At 41.9% G+C, this 17,108-nt stretch overlaps 1 protein-coding gene and 1 long non-coding RNA gene across 4 annotated transcripts in view; one reads left to right on the top strand and one right to left on the bottom strand.

The window, feature by feature from the left end:
• The window catches only part of LOC137437042 (uncharacterized), a 41,630-nt gene extending 36,425 nt beyond the window's left edge, over positions 1-5,205 (bottom strand). Inside the window, exon 1 of the long non-coding RNA XR_010986416.2 lies at positions 5,091-5,205. This is a non-coding gene — a long non-coding RNA (uncharacterized LOC137437042). The remainder of the gene's footprint in view (positions 1-5,090) is intronic.
• Positions 1-16,361, top strand: part of LOC137437018 (WAS/WASL-interacting protein family member 1) — a 164,779-nt gene extending 148,418 nt beyond the window's left edge. For all 3 annotated transcript variants that reach the window (XM_078786701.1, XM_068131327.2, XM_078786695.1), the window contains exon 9: positions 15,220-16,361. In XM_078786701.1, the coding sequence (XP_078642827.1) occupies positions 15,220-15,275 (56 nt within the window). In that variant the 3' untranslated portion in view covers positions 15,276-16,361. The remainder of the gene's footprint in view (positions 1-15,219) is intronic.
• The last annotated feature ends 747 nt before the right edge of the window (positions 16,362-17,108 follow it).

The raw sequence follows: 17,108 nt of genomic DNA, 5'->3' as shown, positions 1-17,108 counted from the left end.
CACAATTCATGCTATGACAGGGCACTTAATGTGACATAGGATACATGTATACTGCACATGTGACCATCACATCTATTACGAAAAGGAGAAGTGGCCATCACGTTCCATTCTAAAAGGTTCCTCCTGTTATATAATAATAAACATAGGGGCAATACCCCTGGGTTCTCACCTGCTAGAATAAACCAGGATACTTACTGACTAATCCCGGTGTGTACCCCGGTTTAGAATAGGTACACCGTATCCCTGCGCATCGTAAGAGGCGACCAAGGGTTGGCGTCAGGAAGGGCATCCGGCCATAAAAACATTGCCTCAAACAGGGAACCATGATTGTCGTGGTGCCCGCAAGCCTAACCCCCACTCTAGCGGGGAAAATGGCCTTAAAACGATCATTCATTTTTTTCATTCATACTATACTGACTAAAGGTATTTCAAACCGTATCATGGCATTTTTAACCAATTTCAATGGTTGCTGGAAGACAGGGTAGCATGTACAATCATACTAATGTAATCATAAGACTTTAAACAAACAAACAAACAAAAAATACCTATTTTAGGGGGCAATCTCCACCCTCCCCCCCCCCCCCCCTTCCCCCTGTCCCCCAATAGACGAACTTTAATAGACTAACTAACCGATTTTGCTTTACGCCGTGAACAAACTTTGGTACATCATTGGTGGTGAAGGTTGTGGTCAAGTTTCATCGGAATCGTGTGTGTAGTTTCTGAGAAAAAAGCAAAATCTATTTTAGGGGTCAAATCTGGACCCACTTTGACCCCCGGTAGCCCCCCGTGGACTCAGATTTTTTTTTTAATGCCATGAACAAACTTTAGTCATAACAACAAATATCATTTGTGCCAAGTTTGGTCACAATCCCATCAGCGGTTTCGGAGAAGAAGTTTCAAGTGTTTACAGACTGACGGGCTGGCGGACGGACTGATGGATGGACAACGCGCCATCTCATAAGCTCCCCGGAACTTCGGTCCAGGTGAGCTAAAAATTGCGCCATTGGAAAGCTAATGATCAATTCACTTGGTTGGAAAGCCAGAAAAGCTAATACTTGATTTACGTGTAACCAAAATTTGTGTCGATTTAATCATAGGGATGCCTGTTTTTGTATCCCGTCTTTCTGGTATTGAAGAAGAAGAAGCAGAATGGGAGTTTAATGCAGCGGTTCCAACGGTAACTATTGTCACGTCTGAGGCTCGCATACAGGATATGCCTCGGTGCCGGGATATGTTGTCCCGTGAACGGCTGAACAGTTTCTAACCAATACATTCAATTGAATTAGTTTGCAACTTCATCTTTCTCCAAGGTCACCCAAATGAACCAAATTTGGCGGTGGCACGCACTGGAAGCAGATGGATGGCTGACGTTTTCTTATCTTTTTAAGGGTTAATTGTCCCCGTCGCTCAGCGGAGCGAAAGGGGGACTATGGCTTTCCCCTCCGTCCGTGTGTCAGTCCGTCCGTCCGTCCGTCCATGCGTGCGTGCGGCGTGCGTGCGTAAGCAAAGGACCGCATTCGAATTTGGTGTGTGGGTGCAACCCACGTCAAAATACAAGATGGCCGCCGCCATGTATGTCTGATGTCATGTATGTCTGAATCTTGTAACCTGCATATCTTGAAAAATAAACGAAGTACCAACTTCTCATCTGGTGTGTGGGTGTATCTAGGCAAAAGGAAGAACGCTATTGAAAATTGGGTCGCCACGTCTAAATCCAAGATGGCCGCCGCCATGTATGTCTGAACCTTGTGAGATGAATATCTTGAAAAATAAGCGAAGTACCAACTTCTAATTTGGTGCGTGGGTGTATCTCGGCATAAGGACGAAAGCTATTGAAAATTGGGTCGCCACGTCAAAATCCAAGATGGCCGCCACCATATATATGTCTGAAATTTGTGAGCGAAATATCTCGAAAAATAACTGAAGTACCAATGTCTAATCTGGTGTGTGGGTGTATCTAGGCACAAGAAAGAACGCTGCTTAAAATGGGGTCGCCACGTCAAAAGCCAAGATGGCCGCCGCCATGTATGTCTGAAACTTGAGATGAATATCTTGAAAAATGAGCAAAGTACCAACTTCTAATTTGGTGTGTGGGTGTATCTCGGGATAAGGAAGAACGCTATTGAAAATTGGGTCGCCACGTCAAAATCCAAGATGGCCACCACCATATATATGTCTGAACCTTGTGAGCGAAATATCTTGAAAAATAAGCGAAGTCCCCACTTCTAATCTGGTGTGTGGGTGTATCTAGGCACAAGCAAGAACGCTGTTTAAAATTGGGTCGCCACGTCAAAATCCAAGATGGCCGCCGCCATGTATGTCTGATGCCATGTATGTCTGATGCCATGTATGTCTGAACCTTGTAACCTGCATATCTTGAAAAATAAGCGAAGTACCAACTTCTAATCTGGTGTGTGGGTGTATCTAGGCATAAGGAAGAAGGCTATTGAAAATTGTGTCACCATGTCAAAATCCAAGATGGCCGCCGCCATGTATGTCTGAACCTTGAGATGAATATCTTGAAAAATAAGCAAAGTACCAACATCTAATCTGGTGTGTGGGTGTATCTATTGGGTCGCCACATCAAAATCCAAGATGGCCACCGCGATGTATGTCCGAACCTTGTGAGATGAATATCTTGAAAAATAAGCGAAGTACCAACTTCTAATTTGGTGTGTGGGTGTATCTCGCCATAAGGAAGAACGCTATTGAAAATTGGGTCGCCACGTCAAATTCCAAGATGGCCGCCACCATATATATGTCTGAACCTTGTGAGCGAAATATCTTGAAAAATAAGCGAAGTACCAACTTCCAATCTGGTGTGTGGGTGTATCTAGGCATAAGGAAGAACGCTATTGAAAATTGGGTCACCATGTCAAAATCCAAGATGGCCGCCGCCATGTATGGCCGAACCTTGTGAGATTAATATCTTGAAAAATAAGCGAAGTACCAACTTCTAATTTGGTGAGTGGGTGTATCTCGCCATAAGGAAGAACTCTATTGAAAATTGGGTCGCCACGTCAAAATCCAAGATGGCCGCCACCATATATATGTCTGAACCTTGTGAGCGAAATATCTCGAAAAATAAGCGAAGTTCCAACTTCTAATCTGGTGTGTGGGTGTATCTAGGCACACGGAAGAAAGCTGTTTAAAATTGGGTCGCCACGTCAAAATCCAAGATGGCCGCCGCCATGTATGTCTGAATCTTGTGAGATGAATATCTTGAAAGATAAGCATAGTACCAACTTCTAATTTGGTGTGTGGGTGTATTTCGGCATAAGGAAGACCGCTATTGTAAAGTGTGTCGCCATGTCAAAATCCAGGACGGCCGCCACCATATATATGTCTGAACCTTGTGAGCGAAATATGTTGAAAAATAAGCGAAGTACCTTCTGGTGTGTGGGTGTATCTAGGCATAAGGAAGAACGCTATTGAAAATTGGATCGCCACGTCAAAATCCAAGATGGCCGCCTTCATGTATGTCTGACCCTTGTGAGCGAAATATCATATCATAGCATGTTTTCTGCGTGTTCCACTTTGTCAACTCACATCACTTCCCCCGATGGGGGACCTAGGGGTAACGCTTGTTTACAGGTGTAGGGGACGTGAAATTCAGAAGAAACCATGCAAATGAACAGACACAAAGTGGAACAAGAGAAAATGCAACTTATGTACAGGGATGAATAAAGAACCATTCGTAATCACACTAGGTGTGACAGAAAACTGAATCACTACAATGACGGGGATATGCAGGTGAGTTTCCATTTTTTGCGACGAGTTGTGTGTAGGGTGATGGTGCAACCTGTTATGGATGCAGGAGCGAGACAAAGAGATTGTGAGTCTGCTTCCTGTTTTCAGAGAGCTATCCTTCCTGCACAAAAATGAAACAGAGTGTGAGATGAAGAAAGCTAGCGATGAGGAGAGCCAAAAACAAGGAGCGCCAAAGGCAAGTAGAGCCAGAAACGAAGAAAACGAGAGAAACCGAGAACGATTTTCTTTGTCCAAAAGTTCCACTACCAATCTGTATGTGTGTGTCCAGACCCAGCGCTCGTTAACCCTCTGTACTTTTCCACTCAGCTTCTGGTCGTCAGCTCGCTACTCTGGCCCACCCTCCATATCCTGGGACTGCCTTTTTGTGTCGCGGGCCCCATCATTGGTCACCCTCTGCTCGTGGGATGTGTCATCTTCTGGGCTGTCCTGCCCACAGTAAAAATATAGTCCATCGCCTCTTCCACATCTACAATGTACTACGCTACCATGGCTTGTACACACGTTCTAACAGGTTGTGCTGGGGTCCTTTTAAAGCATGTAGCACTTTCCCGTGTGTCTTTTTGTGGCCGGCAGTTATCATCTGGCCCCACCCACTAACAGGAGGTGCTTGCGCATACAATCTTACCCTGACTGTACTGTCTATAAATTACATATGTTGCTCTCCTCAGCATCACCTTTTACAAGACGACTTACTCTGACAGTTCCCTGATACATGGTAATGTAACCTACTCGACGTACCCAGTCCATGTTACACTTATCACAGTCTAGCTATCGATCCCTCCCCTACTTCCACATACCACTATTATTCTATGACAGCAAGAACCGTTTAGAAGTAAAAGGAAGGAGCACATAAAATTAAATATCGTGGTACTTCTCAAAGAAAGAGGAAAATATAAAAAAAGAACACGGAAGGAGACGTAAACAACAAGAACAGCACTCGGTAGAGCGCATACCTCTGCCAGCCTGAACAGGTTACGTTTTGTATTTATTTGTATTTGTATTTGAATATATTTGTATTTGAATGTATTTGTATTTGTATTTTTATATATATTTGTATTTATAAAAATATATTTGTATTTTTATAGGCCAGATCTTCTTTCGGACCTGAACCAAAATCTATTCACCTTGTTCTTGTCAGTTACCCAACTCATCCACCCAGTTTTGCCATAAGCCGTCTATAACCTTGTGAGATACCATGCTGTGTATGTCTTTGGCACTATCTCTCAATGGTGAAGAATCACTTTAAAAAAATTATTGGATCTGCAACCGGATCCGGACATTCACCAACATCGAATCAATTCGTCCTTCACACCCCCTACCTGTCCATCAGGTCTCGTACGAATCCGTCCATAACTTTTTGAGATATCCTGCTCACAGACAGACACATAAACAGACGGGTAAAAACATAACCTCCATTGACTTTTGTTGGTGGAGGTAACACCAACAACAACAGCAACAAAGTGTTATAAAATATCCTCTTTTGTGTGCTTCACTTTATTTTACATCCTCATTGACATTCACTGGTGTTAGATTAGAGCATTCATTAGATTAGATTAGAATTAGTTAGATTAGATTGGTTAGATTAGAACATTCATCAGAGCCTGGTGTTGGCTTAGCGGTTAGCGTGCCGGCTTGGGATCCTAGGATCCTGGGTTCGAATCCCGGTCGATCGCTGAATTAACACCAGGGGGGTTGACTCAGCCTGTCATCCTTCCGAGGTCGGCAAATTGAGTACCAGCTTGCTGGGATGAATGATCCCGGTGTGTACCCCGATTTAGAATAGGTACACCGTATCCCTGCGCATCGTAAGAGCGTGACCAAGGGTTGGCGTCAGGAAGGGCATCCGGCCATAAAAACATTGCCTCAAACAGGGAACCATGATTGTCATGGGGCCCGCAAGGCTAACCCCCGCTCTAGCGGGGAAAATGGCCTTAAAACGATCATTCATTCATTCATTCATTCATTCCATTGACATTCACCGATAGACATGCAATATGTTTATGAAGTACAACATGCTGTCTTTTGATTAAACCCCGCAGCAAAGCGACAGGTAGGCACGCCTCGTGCTTCCGAAATGCACACCTTGAAATCAAAACAGCTTGTGGGTTCTTGAAAGATTCTCGACAAGACTTGTAAATGTGGACATTTAGCAAAAGTTAACATGCCACTTTATTTGTCTCTCTGAATTATACTTGTTGGCTGTAAAAGTTGTTTTATACTTGTAAAAACGGAGTTATACTTGTTGGCTGTAAAACCACTCTTTGTCACCATAAAACGTCTTGAAAATGTGGGAAGAGTGTGACTTCGCTATGCAGATCCAGTTTATACAAAGTTATTTCTAATTAGACGACATGGGAGCTTTTTGCATTCCCGTCGAAGGTGTTGATTTGGCTCGGATTGCTGCCTTTAGGTCACCAAATGGTTTCGCACAATATGAAATGCACTGCAGGTACGTTTATAGCTCAACAAAAGAGGGTGATTTCACCCCCAGTTTACCATTCACTGTGAAATATGGCATGTTACTGGATGCTTCACTTCCCCAGCACATTTACTGTTATCTGAGCCACAGTGTATTTGAATATGAACAAAGCATGGATTTGAATAATGGGCTCATATAACCTATTTGCACAATAGGTATTTTGGCCTGAGCCCAGTAGATCCAGAGCTTGTCCATTACGACTTTCTCAGGCAGAGTTACACCAGTCCAGGCCATTGTGGAAGTGGTGTCATTATATCACATGCATGTGGAGTACTTCGTATTTACACGTTTGAAGGTGAATTGTTTTTTTTGCAGGGTCGAAAGCTCATGGGGGAGCAGTCACATAAATCACGTGCACACAAGTAGACAGAGACATCGGAAGACGCAGGACTTTATTTTAGACAAACACAGCCAGTGACCTTCAGTCAGGTTCACTATGTTAACAAATATAATTTCGTTCAAAATTTTGGGAGATGCGCAAACCTGCACATTTTTGGAATCATCAAAGCATGGAGAATCCGAAAATCAATGTTGGCATTTGCACAGACACCTGCATGGCCGCCATTTTGGAATCATCAGAGCATGGAGAATCCGAAAATCAATGTTGGCATTTGCACAGACACCTGCATGGCCGCCATTTTGGAATCATCAGAGCATGGAGAATCCAAAAATCAATGTTGGCATTTGCACAGACACCTGCATGGCCGCCATTTTGGAATCATCAAAGCATGGAGAATCCGAAAATCAATGTTGGCATTTGCACAGACACCTGCATGGCCGCCATTTTGGAATCATCAGAGCATGGAGAATCCGAAAATCAATGTTGGCATTTGCACAGACACCTGCATGGCCGCCATTTTGGAATCATCAGAGCATGGAGAATCCGAAAATCAATGTTGGCATTTGCACAGACACCTGCATGGCCGCCATTTTGGAATCATCAGAGCATGGAGAATCCAAAAATCAATGTTGGCATTTGCACAGACACCTGCATGGCCGCCATTTTGGAATCATCAGAGCATGGAGAATCCGAAAATCAATGTTGGCATTTGCACAGACACCTGCATGGCCGCCATTTTGGAATCATCAGAGCATGGAGAATCCGAAAATCAATGTTGGCATTTGCACAGACACCTGCATGGCCGCCATTTTGGAATCATCAGAGCATGGAGAATCCGAAAATCAATGTTGGCATTTGCACAGACACCTGCATGGCCGCCATTTTGGAATCATCAGAGCATGGAGAATCCGAAAATCAATGTTGGCATTTGCACAGACACCTGCATGGCCGCCATTTTGGATTTTCAAAATGGCCGCCATAAAATACATATTTTGCGCTGTCTCGGCTTCTAGTCAACCTAGAGACTTAATTAAATATGCTAATCCTATGTTTTCTGGGTCAAGGAATCCAATGAAGGCCTCAAAATAGTGCTCAGGATTATAGAAAAGCAACAAACAAAGGTAATTGAAAACTATTGTCTTTATATTAGTGATATAACTGTATTACATAATACATGATATTGCAAGTCCTTTGAAGTTGTAGGTATGGGTTTATAAAGCAAGAAAGCAGCCTTGTTAGTATCAGATTGAACTATAAGTCCTACACACAGGATCTACTAGGTATATACCGTTCAGGAATATGCTTTTACAGATCTTCATCACTGTCCTGAATGTCATTTTCCCAAAGGTGTCTACGCAAATGCCAACATTAATTTTTGGATTCCTCATGCTCTGAATATTCCAAAAATATATAGTTTTGCTAATCTCCAAAAAATTTGAACGAAAAAACATAGTGAACCTGACTACTTGGTGGGGGTCGAGGACGCGGGGTAATGTAACTTCCCGAGGCACTCTGGTGCCGTCGATGTCTTCTTATGACATAGCTTTTCCCTCCACATTCCGCAGGACACTTCAGGAGAAACATTCCCCCCCTCCCCCACCCTCTCCATGGAATACAAACCAATGGGGTTTGTCTGTGCTCTATGTTCCAATGCTGAGTGTCAAAGCAAAGCAGCGTGTACCACTTTATTTTTCTTTGGTACAAGTCCACCAGGGTGATAATTGGCGCATACTTGCCATTTAGCTGTCTATCCTGGTAGTCAGAGAGCCTACTACACTCTATTTCAACCCATAGCATACAAAAGGTTTGACCCCCTAGAGTTGTTGGGGGTATCAAGCTGAGTAAAAAAAAGTATGTAAGATTGACCCCCCCTGCTGGAACTAGTCACCAGACCCCCCTAAAATGACCCCAATAATGGGTTATTTCAACCCATCTCATACATGGACCAAATTTGGTTACAATATAGTGTCATGTCAGGACATTACAAAAATGTCAAATCTAACAACTTACCCTGCTGGAAAGGTGATGTTAGACCCCCCGCAAAGTACCCCCCAAAATGGGTTATTTCAACCCATCTCATACATGGACCAAATTTGGTCACAATATAGTGTCATGTTAGGACATTACAAAAACATCAAATCTAACAACTTACCCTGCTGGAAAGGTGATGTTAGACCCCCCCGCAAAGTGCCCCCCCCCTAAAAACGGGTTATTTCAACCCATCTCATACATGGACCAAATTTGGTCACAATATAGTGTCATGTCAGGACATTGCAAAAACATCAAATCTAACAACTTACCCTGCTGGGTAGGTGATGTTAGACCCCCCCCCCCCCGGCCCCAAAGTACCCCTGTTTCAAGCCATCGTTTACATGAACCAACTTCGGTCACAATCATGTCATCAGGATATTACAAATTATCAAATGTAACAACTTAACAGCTTAAGACATGTCTGTACATTGACATACATCATCATTTAATGCCCCTAGTTTAGTAAAAGTATGCAAATGACCTTGCTAGGCCCTCCTTGGTAATATTTTTTGTAAACTACGGAAGCCAATAGAGGACAACCAATAAAATATTGTTGATGCACTTATAAACAATATATTATTTATTATAGTTTTGGAGTTCTATTTTTACATAATTACTGTGCAAAAAGTTTACATAAGAGATATGTAATTTTTTTTTACATATGAATTATGTAAAACTTAACATAATTAATTAGTAAAATTTTACATATCAGGTCCTATGTAAATGTTTACATAACAGTTTTGGAGTTCTATTTTAACATCAGAAATGTGTAAAATTGTACACAAGCTGTGTAAACATTTCTCTCTGTGTAGCCTTAATAAACTTAATAAACCACGCTGATGATGATGCTGATGACCACACCAATGACCTATTCCTGTATCATTTATTGTTTTAAATGAATTTTAAAACAACGATAAATCATGATGTCTTCCCTAAAATAAGAGCTCTGTTGCTGACAGGAAGTCATGTTTCGTTTATGTTTGAGTCTTGTGATAATAAATAGTAATCCTCATTGACTGATGGTGAGTTTATATATTTGAAGTATCATGTATTTTGTGTGTAGATTGTTTTGAGGAAGGGTCTAACATCACCCACCTTTTCCAGAAGGGTAACGTTAGATTTGTTATATTTGTACATCGTGACCAAATTTGGTTCGTATATGCAATAGGAGATTGCGGGGGGTCTAACATCACCTACCCAGCAGGGTAAGTTGTTAGATTTGATGTTTGTGTAATGTCCTGACATGACACTATATTGTAACCAAATTTGGTCCATGTATGAGATGGGTTGAAATAACCCGTTTTTAGGGGGGGGGCACTTTGCAGGGGGTCTAACATCACCTTTCCAGCAGGGTAAGTTGTTAGATTTGATGTTTTTGTAATGTCCTAACATGACACTATATTGTGACCAAATTTGGTCCATGTATGAGATGGGTTGAAATAACCCATTTTGGGGGGTACTTTGCGGGGGGTCTAACATCACCTTTCCAGCAGGGTAAGTTGTTAGATTTGACATTTTTGTAATGTCCTGACATGACACTATATTGTAACCAAATTTGGTCCATGTATGAGATGGGTTGAAATAACCCATTATTGGGGTCATTTTAGGGGGGTCTGGTGACTAGTTCCAGCAGGGGGGGTCAATCTTACATACTTTTTTTTACTCAGCTTGATACCCCCAACAACTCTAGGGGGTCAAACCTTTTGTATGCTATGGGTTGAAATAGAGTGTAGTAGGCTCTCTGACTATGGGTTTCAAACCCGACCCAGCTATAAACTGTCATCTTCGTGTTTCGCATCCTGCGTGATTCGTCAATGTGAGTGCTTTCCCTCACATGGCCGTTAAACGGGCATCTTGGCTGCCCATTAGTTGGTGGATGTTGGAAAGATCCCACAGTGTCCTTCGTGAAGAGTTAGGGAACTATCGCCGGCACCATGAACAAATTCCGAAGTTCTGCTGTAACCTACAGGGGCCACTGCATCAGTGGCACAGCTGCACCCCCAGCAATTGTGAGTTGATCTGCAGCCATGTGCTGCATACGAATGAAGACTAATCAAACCGCCGACCTTTAGAGGGGTTTATAATGGGTTTTCATGTCTGCAATCTGCATTCAAATTTTTAAAATTGTTTTTAATTGGTCTGAATTCAGAAAAATAAATTGCGACATGAATGTCTGTTGGTGTGGCACACGCAGTGTAAAGGCTGTCAAAAAGTAGTTCATCATGGTCTTGTGGCACTTTCTCAGGTGACAGGATGCTTCTGGATATTTTCAATCCAAAACCAGAAATGATAAGATTTATTGAAATAGCTGATATCGTCAAGTGATTTTTCCTTCTGCCACCGAAGGTGGATGCAGGTTGTTTTCACCCCTGTCTGTTTGTTACTTCAAAATCGGAGATTTTTCAAGTATATTGGTCGGTTGCGTTTGTGGTTCTGTCTGTCTGTTTGTCTGTCTGTCTGTTTGTCACCGGCCTACAGGTCACAATTCTAAACCGATCGTCACGAAACTTCACTAAGTTGTATAGGTCGTCCCAATTGAGAAGCCTATAGTTTTTGAGAAGCCTATATTGAGAGAAGCCTATATCGAGAGAAGCCTATATTGAGGCCTATAGGTCAAAAGGTCAACATAGGCCAAAGGTCACCAACTTTGCCAAATTTCTAAAATCCTCAGTTTTCATCCGATTGACTTGAAATTTGAAGAGGACTTGCACATCTGGTCACTGAATTCAACCACCAAATATATTTGAGGTCAACATACGCCAAAAGGTCAACATAGGCCGAATTTCTAAAATCACCAATTTTCATTTGATTGACTTGAAATTCTAAGAGGATTTACATATATGGTCACTGAATTCAAGAACCAACTATTTTTGAGGTCAACATAGGCCAAAAGGTCAACATAGGCCATGTTTTTAAAATCCTCAATTTTCATCCGATTGACTTGAAAATTGAACAGAATTTGCACATTGAGTCACTAAATAGGGAAACTAACTATTTTTGAGGTCAAAAGGTCAACTCAAGGTCAACCTTACAAAATCATCATTTTTCATCTGAAAAATCGTCACTTTACTTCCTGTTGACTCGAGCTTTGATCAAGATTGTCAATTTTAGTCTTGATGAAATGGATAATTTCCTGTATCAATGGAATTTTTTTTTCTTGGGGGTGGGGGGCGGATTTTGCAAGTATCGTGCTCCGCATGACGTCTTCTTGTTTGTCTAATTGCCTGTGAACAAGATATCTCAAAAAGTTGTGGACGGATTCGGATGAAATTCTGTGACCAAAATATCTCAAAGTTGTGGACGGGTTCGGATGAAATTTTTCAGAAAGGTAGTGTATGTGACAAGGACGAATCTATTCTTTTTTGGTGAAGATCTGAAAATGGATTCGGATACGAGAATTATTTAATTTTTAAGTGATTCTTCACCATTGAGAGATCGGGAGAAAAGCGATAAATAACATGATATTTCAAAAACGTATGCGCGAGTTATGACTAAACTTGGTGGATGAGTTTTGGTGGTTAGGTGACAAGAACAAGCCGATTTAGATTTTGGTTCAGGTCCGAATCCAGATCTGGCCTTTCAGTGCCGGATGGTATGGAGGCGGAGGTATGGCCTGGCGGAGGTATGCCGAGTGCCGTTATAGTTGTTTCTGTAGATGTCTGGGAAAAGAGTGTGATTATATTTCACAACGAAAAAGCAATTTCATTCCAGGTTGAGTCGGGTCAGGCCGATCTGAGCCAGAATTTCTCGTGGATATTAGTGTACAAAGAGTGCACGCAAAACAAAACTCACAATTCATTTCGGGTAAATATTTGTTCATAAAGCTTTGGCTTGGCATACCAACTGGCATGCTGAAATCATGGTCTTTTAATCGGCTTTCATTCCCTTAAATAAAGCAAAGTTTAAAAGGTTAAATCAAAACACTTTTTTTTTTCTTTTTTTTTTTGTATACTGAATCGAGGCTCGTGAAAGAGCTAACATTTACTTCACAAACAAATCAACCAGACAAACAAAATATATAAAAAGAGGGAGTGGAAAAACAAGATGGGGAGAGAAGGGGAAGCACACAAACACAACATTTGAGAGCAGGGAGATGTGTGGAAGGGAGAGGGCTTGGGGGGCGGAGGCGTGGGAAGGGGGGGGGGGGGGGAGGGAGAAGTATAAAACACAAGGACACCAAGGACTTCCAGGACAGAAGTTGGTATTTCAAAAAAGTGGATTTTGCATCCTTTCAACGTTATCTTCCCCTTACCCTTTGACCAACCAACCAAACTCTCCCACCATTAGTTAAAGCTTACAATTGGCTCTAAGTTTTGACAAATTTAATTCACAAAGTTTTTAATCGATTCCCCATTTGTCTTCGGGAATTACCTGTTTATTTACCTGCTTGTTTCGCTGCTAAGTACAGCAAGTATGTCTCAGGCCCAAAAATAAATAAATGCTTGGTAGTTGTAACTTGGCTGAAATACACATGATCGCTGTCGGAAATAATTAAATGCTTCTATTTTATTTTCCATTTCTCAATATTGTATTGCTTTCATTTGGGTGAAGAGAGGAAGAAAGCAGTTTTGGATTTCTGTAAAGTTTATTTTCAATAGTTTACAGGGTTTCTTTATTTGTTTTAACAGTGAGGTGTTTCCTTTTGGTTGGAATCAAGAGTTTTGAACATGTTGGTGTATCTTTGTTTGAGCATTTTTCTGCTGCTTGTTTGATTGATGATGATTGTGACTTTTTAAGGGTGATGGTGTTTTTTTCAATTTGGTGATTATGAGAATGTGATCGAACTTGCTACTTCAATCTATATGTATAAAAGGCAAAAAATCTCTCTCTCTCTCTTTGTTTGTATGTGTTCTATGCACAGCCACATATTTTAAGTTGCAAACTCCAAACTCAGGGTACAAATAAAACTTTGTGTGGGGGGTAACATAGGCTATGTGCCGCGGCCTCATGCGGGGCAGTGGTGGGAGGGGGGCATAAATTCTCGATGTAAATGTGCACCGTGTAGTGCCACCTAGTGGTGTTACAATTCCCTTTTTTACCTGGGCAACGCTGAAGTTAAAGCACTCTTCACAAGGGTAACTTTATTTTGGCAAACTGGAGGACGAATTGGTCAGTCAGCAAAGTGATGGGTGGGCTCCACTAGTTTATGATAAAAGTAAGCCAAATGTCTTATTTGGAAGCTGAAACGGAGAAACATAAATCTCTTTCAAAAATCTTTGAACCGTTTTTCTCTCAGAGAGACATGAATCTAGACTCCAATATTTTTTTCAATTGCTGAACCAAGATGCATGAGCTGAATGAGATATGAATAACATAGTTTTGTTGCATAAAAGATAAGGCAAAAGTTACGTTTTAACCAGACACCACCAGACTAGGGGGTGTACTGCCTTTAGCGTCCACTCTGAGTGTGGGAGGTCGGCAGTTCAAACCCTGGCCGAGTCGTACCAAAGACCTTCATTTAAAAATTGTACGTGCTGCTTCTTTGCTTGATGCTCATCTATATATATATAAAAGAAAGTTTTTGTTTGTTTGTTGGTCTGCACACGCTAATTTCCTGAACGGTGAAAGATAGGAGGAAACCTCCAAAACAAAAAAATGTCGGGATGGGCCCCGGGAAGGTTATAGGCTCAGTGGCGAGGCCGGTCGAGGCCTCTTCGGCTGGGCTGGGCCCATTTCGCAATTAAAAGCTGAGCTGAATTATAGTAGTCAATCTTCTACGGCCGTGAGTAAAAGCTGAATTATGGTAGTAAATTCATTCAAAAAGAACCAAAAATGTCGGGCCAGGCCCCGGGAAGGTTATAGGCTATGTGGCGAGGCCGGTTGAGGCCGCCTCGGCCGGGCTGGGCCCATTTCGCAATTAAAAGCTGGGCTGAATTATAGTAGTCAATCTTCTACGGCTGCGAGTAAAAGCTGAATTATAGTCGTAAATTCATTCAAAAAGAACCCGGGCAACGCCGGGTGCTTTCGGCTAGTCATTTATAAAGGATAGAGCACGGACAAACAACCAGAAATTGATAATAATATTGCAGGCTTTTATGGGCCTTATGGCCTCATCTGTTGACGTTCCTCATAAGAGAACGCATTATTATTATTATTGTTATTATTTTTAATAATAATAATAATATTTGTGTGGTTTGTTTTGAGGTAAATGGCCCAAATTATTTTATATTTTCAAAATAATTTTGATGTAGTGTTGTTGCATAATCTCCAAGTTATTTTGTAAATAAAATGACAAGTTGTTACACTTTGAAATCTTTGGGAGGTTTGTGAGGACAGAACGCTTCGAAGTGGCCACGGCCACCTGCCACTTCACAACATACGAGACACGAAAAAGGGAGGTGGTGGACCCTTAGTTCAGTGCTTGCAGTTACATAATGCATAGAATAGGTAAGGGGACGGCTCAAAGATGTCTCACTTCTTCTGTATGTAATACGTAGATGATCCTTAATCTTAATGTTGGTGGTTGCTGCTCGATATGGACGTTTCTTGCTTATTTTTGCCTCTCTTTTCCATGCAGTAACTGTGATCACGTGAGGCTACTTGTCCATGTTGAATGTTTTAACATCTCGTGTCTTATTTCACCTCCTCGCCATTGCAGACGACTCCGCAAGGTATATGCGTGGTGCCCCACCACCAATCCCACCTCTTCGATGAACCTAGAGCGACGAAACGAAGACTTGCATTGGTACCGTGGTATCACCCATGTTATTGTTTTCAGCTCTAGCTGCAGCTCCTCGGATGTCTTGTAACCCATCAAGATGGGGGCATGTAGTGAGCTCGTGGAACCGTTTTGCTTTGTGGCAACCCTTTTATCAGAAATGTGAACGTTTCCATTCGTTTCAGTTTTGCAATACCGTATCTTTGGTATGTTAACTGTGGAGTTTGAATTACTTTAAACCTTAAAATTTTTGCCTTTAGTTTAGATATTAAATATAATATGCGCTACTGCGTTTTGGGGGCAAAATGTGCTTAAAAATAGGAATACAGCTTCTTAGAAATACCTGTATTTTTTTAATTGTACAAGGAATAGCTAATCATTCTTGCAACGTTCTTGAGTTTACACAAGTGAGGTGTATTCTTTCTTTTTTTTACCACTATATGTTATTAAAGTGTGAGTTGATTTTTACCCATGTTGCTACATGTGCAAAACTACTGTGGGCTGGAGTTTGGAAAGGCCCTCTTTTTTTTTTTTATCCAGACAGGGGCTGTGTGCGGCACCCCCTTCTCTCTGCTAGGCCAAGCCACACGAGGCCTTTCCCTCTTTGCCGCTCGATGCAAATCACAGAGGTGAACTTCATGCGAGCTGCAGATGGTCATTAATGTTGTTGTTAGATTGAATAATTGCCGTTGCATAACCTCTAAATTATTTTGTAAAGCACTGTGCGTAATTGTCCATAATTGAGGGTTTCTGATCTATGAACCGACCTCTCCATTTATAGCGGACCATGAGCCCGATCCTGGAACGATGATGAGAGCCGGTACTGTTGGCACTGATTTGAATTGTATGGCAGGTTCCCGGTCATCTTGGTTCCTTTTCACGTCTGCAAATGTCCCACGTCCTTGAATGGTACAACCTCACCTCCCAAAACAACATAATCATTTGTTATTCTGTACATATCATGCATTCATTTTGAAATCTGCAGCTGACCTCCAAATGCAATTCATTGCTTCTTCCACTCGAGCTGTCTATATGAACTGCTTCGTGTGAAGGAATATTAAAATAAATAATTTCCTATAATGCCTCGTGTTCATTTCTACAGATAATTTAAATTATGCAGTCTGCTGGGCAGTTTTGGATCATCATTGTTATTACCTCCGCCTCCGAAGGTGGACTGAGGTTATTTTTTCAATTGTCTTGTCTGTTTTGTTTGTCTGTGGACAAGATATCTCAAAAGGTTATCGACAGATTTGGACAAACCTTCGTGGACAGGCTGGATGTGTGACAAGGACGAATTGATTCAATTTTGATGAATATCCGGATATGGATACTATAATTAAGTGATATCCTGCCTCACACCTAGCTCGTCTTCACGCTGTTGAAACCAAAGCGTTCAGAATCATTGGAATCTCCCGCGATGAAGCTAACTCCAAAGGCCTTTCACTCACTCACCGCAGGCAGGTTGGTGGTCTTTCCGTCTTCTACCGACTCCTCTCTTGCTTTGCCCCCCCCCCCCAGCTCTCTCTGGGCTTTGTCCCCCAAATATTCCTACAGGTCGCACAAGATCTGCCTGCAACCCTCTTATGGTTAAACTGCCAAAATCAAGACTCTCTGCTCACCTTCACTCCTTCATCCCTCTTTTCTCCTGCCTCTGGAACAAACTCCCTCACTCTCTTCAATCCCACTCCACCCTCCAGGTCTTTAAAACAGCTGTTCACCACCATCTCTTATCTTCCCCCATCCAAAACCTTGATCTTTTCTACCCCCGCTAATTTCACCCCAAATCCACATTTTTGAAATACCAACTTCTTTCCTGGAAGTCCTTGGTG

Source organism: Myxine glutinosa, chromosome 1 (assembly GCF_964187855.1).
Source record: "Myxine glutinosa chromosome 1, kmMyxGlut1.1, whole genome shotgun sequence".
Taxonomy (NCBI): domain Eukaryota; kingdom Metazoa; phylum Chordata; class Myxini; order Myxiniformes; family Myxinidae; genus Myxine; species Myxine glutinosa.
Note: the sequence above shows the minus strand (reverse complement) of the source record. Positions and strands in the feature narration are given on the sequence as shown.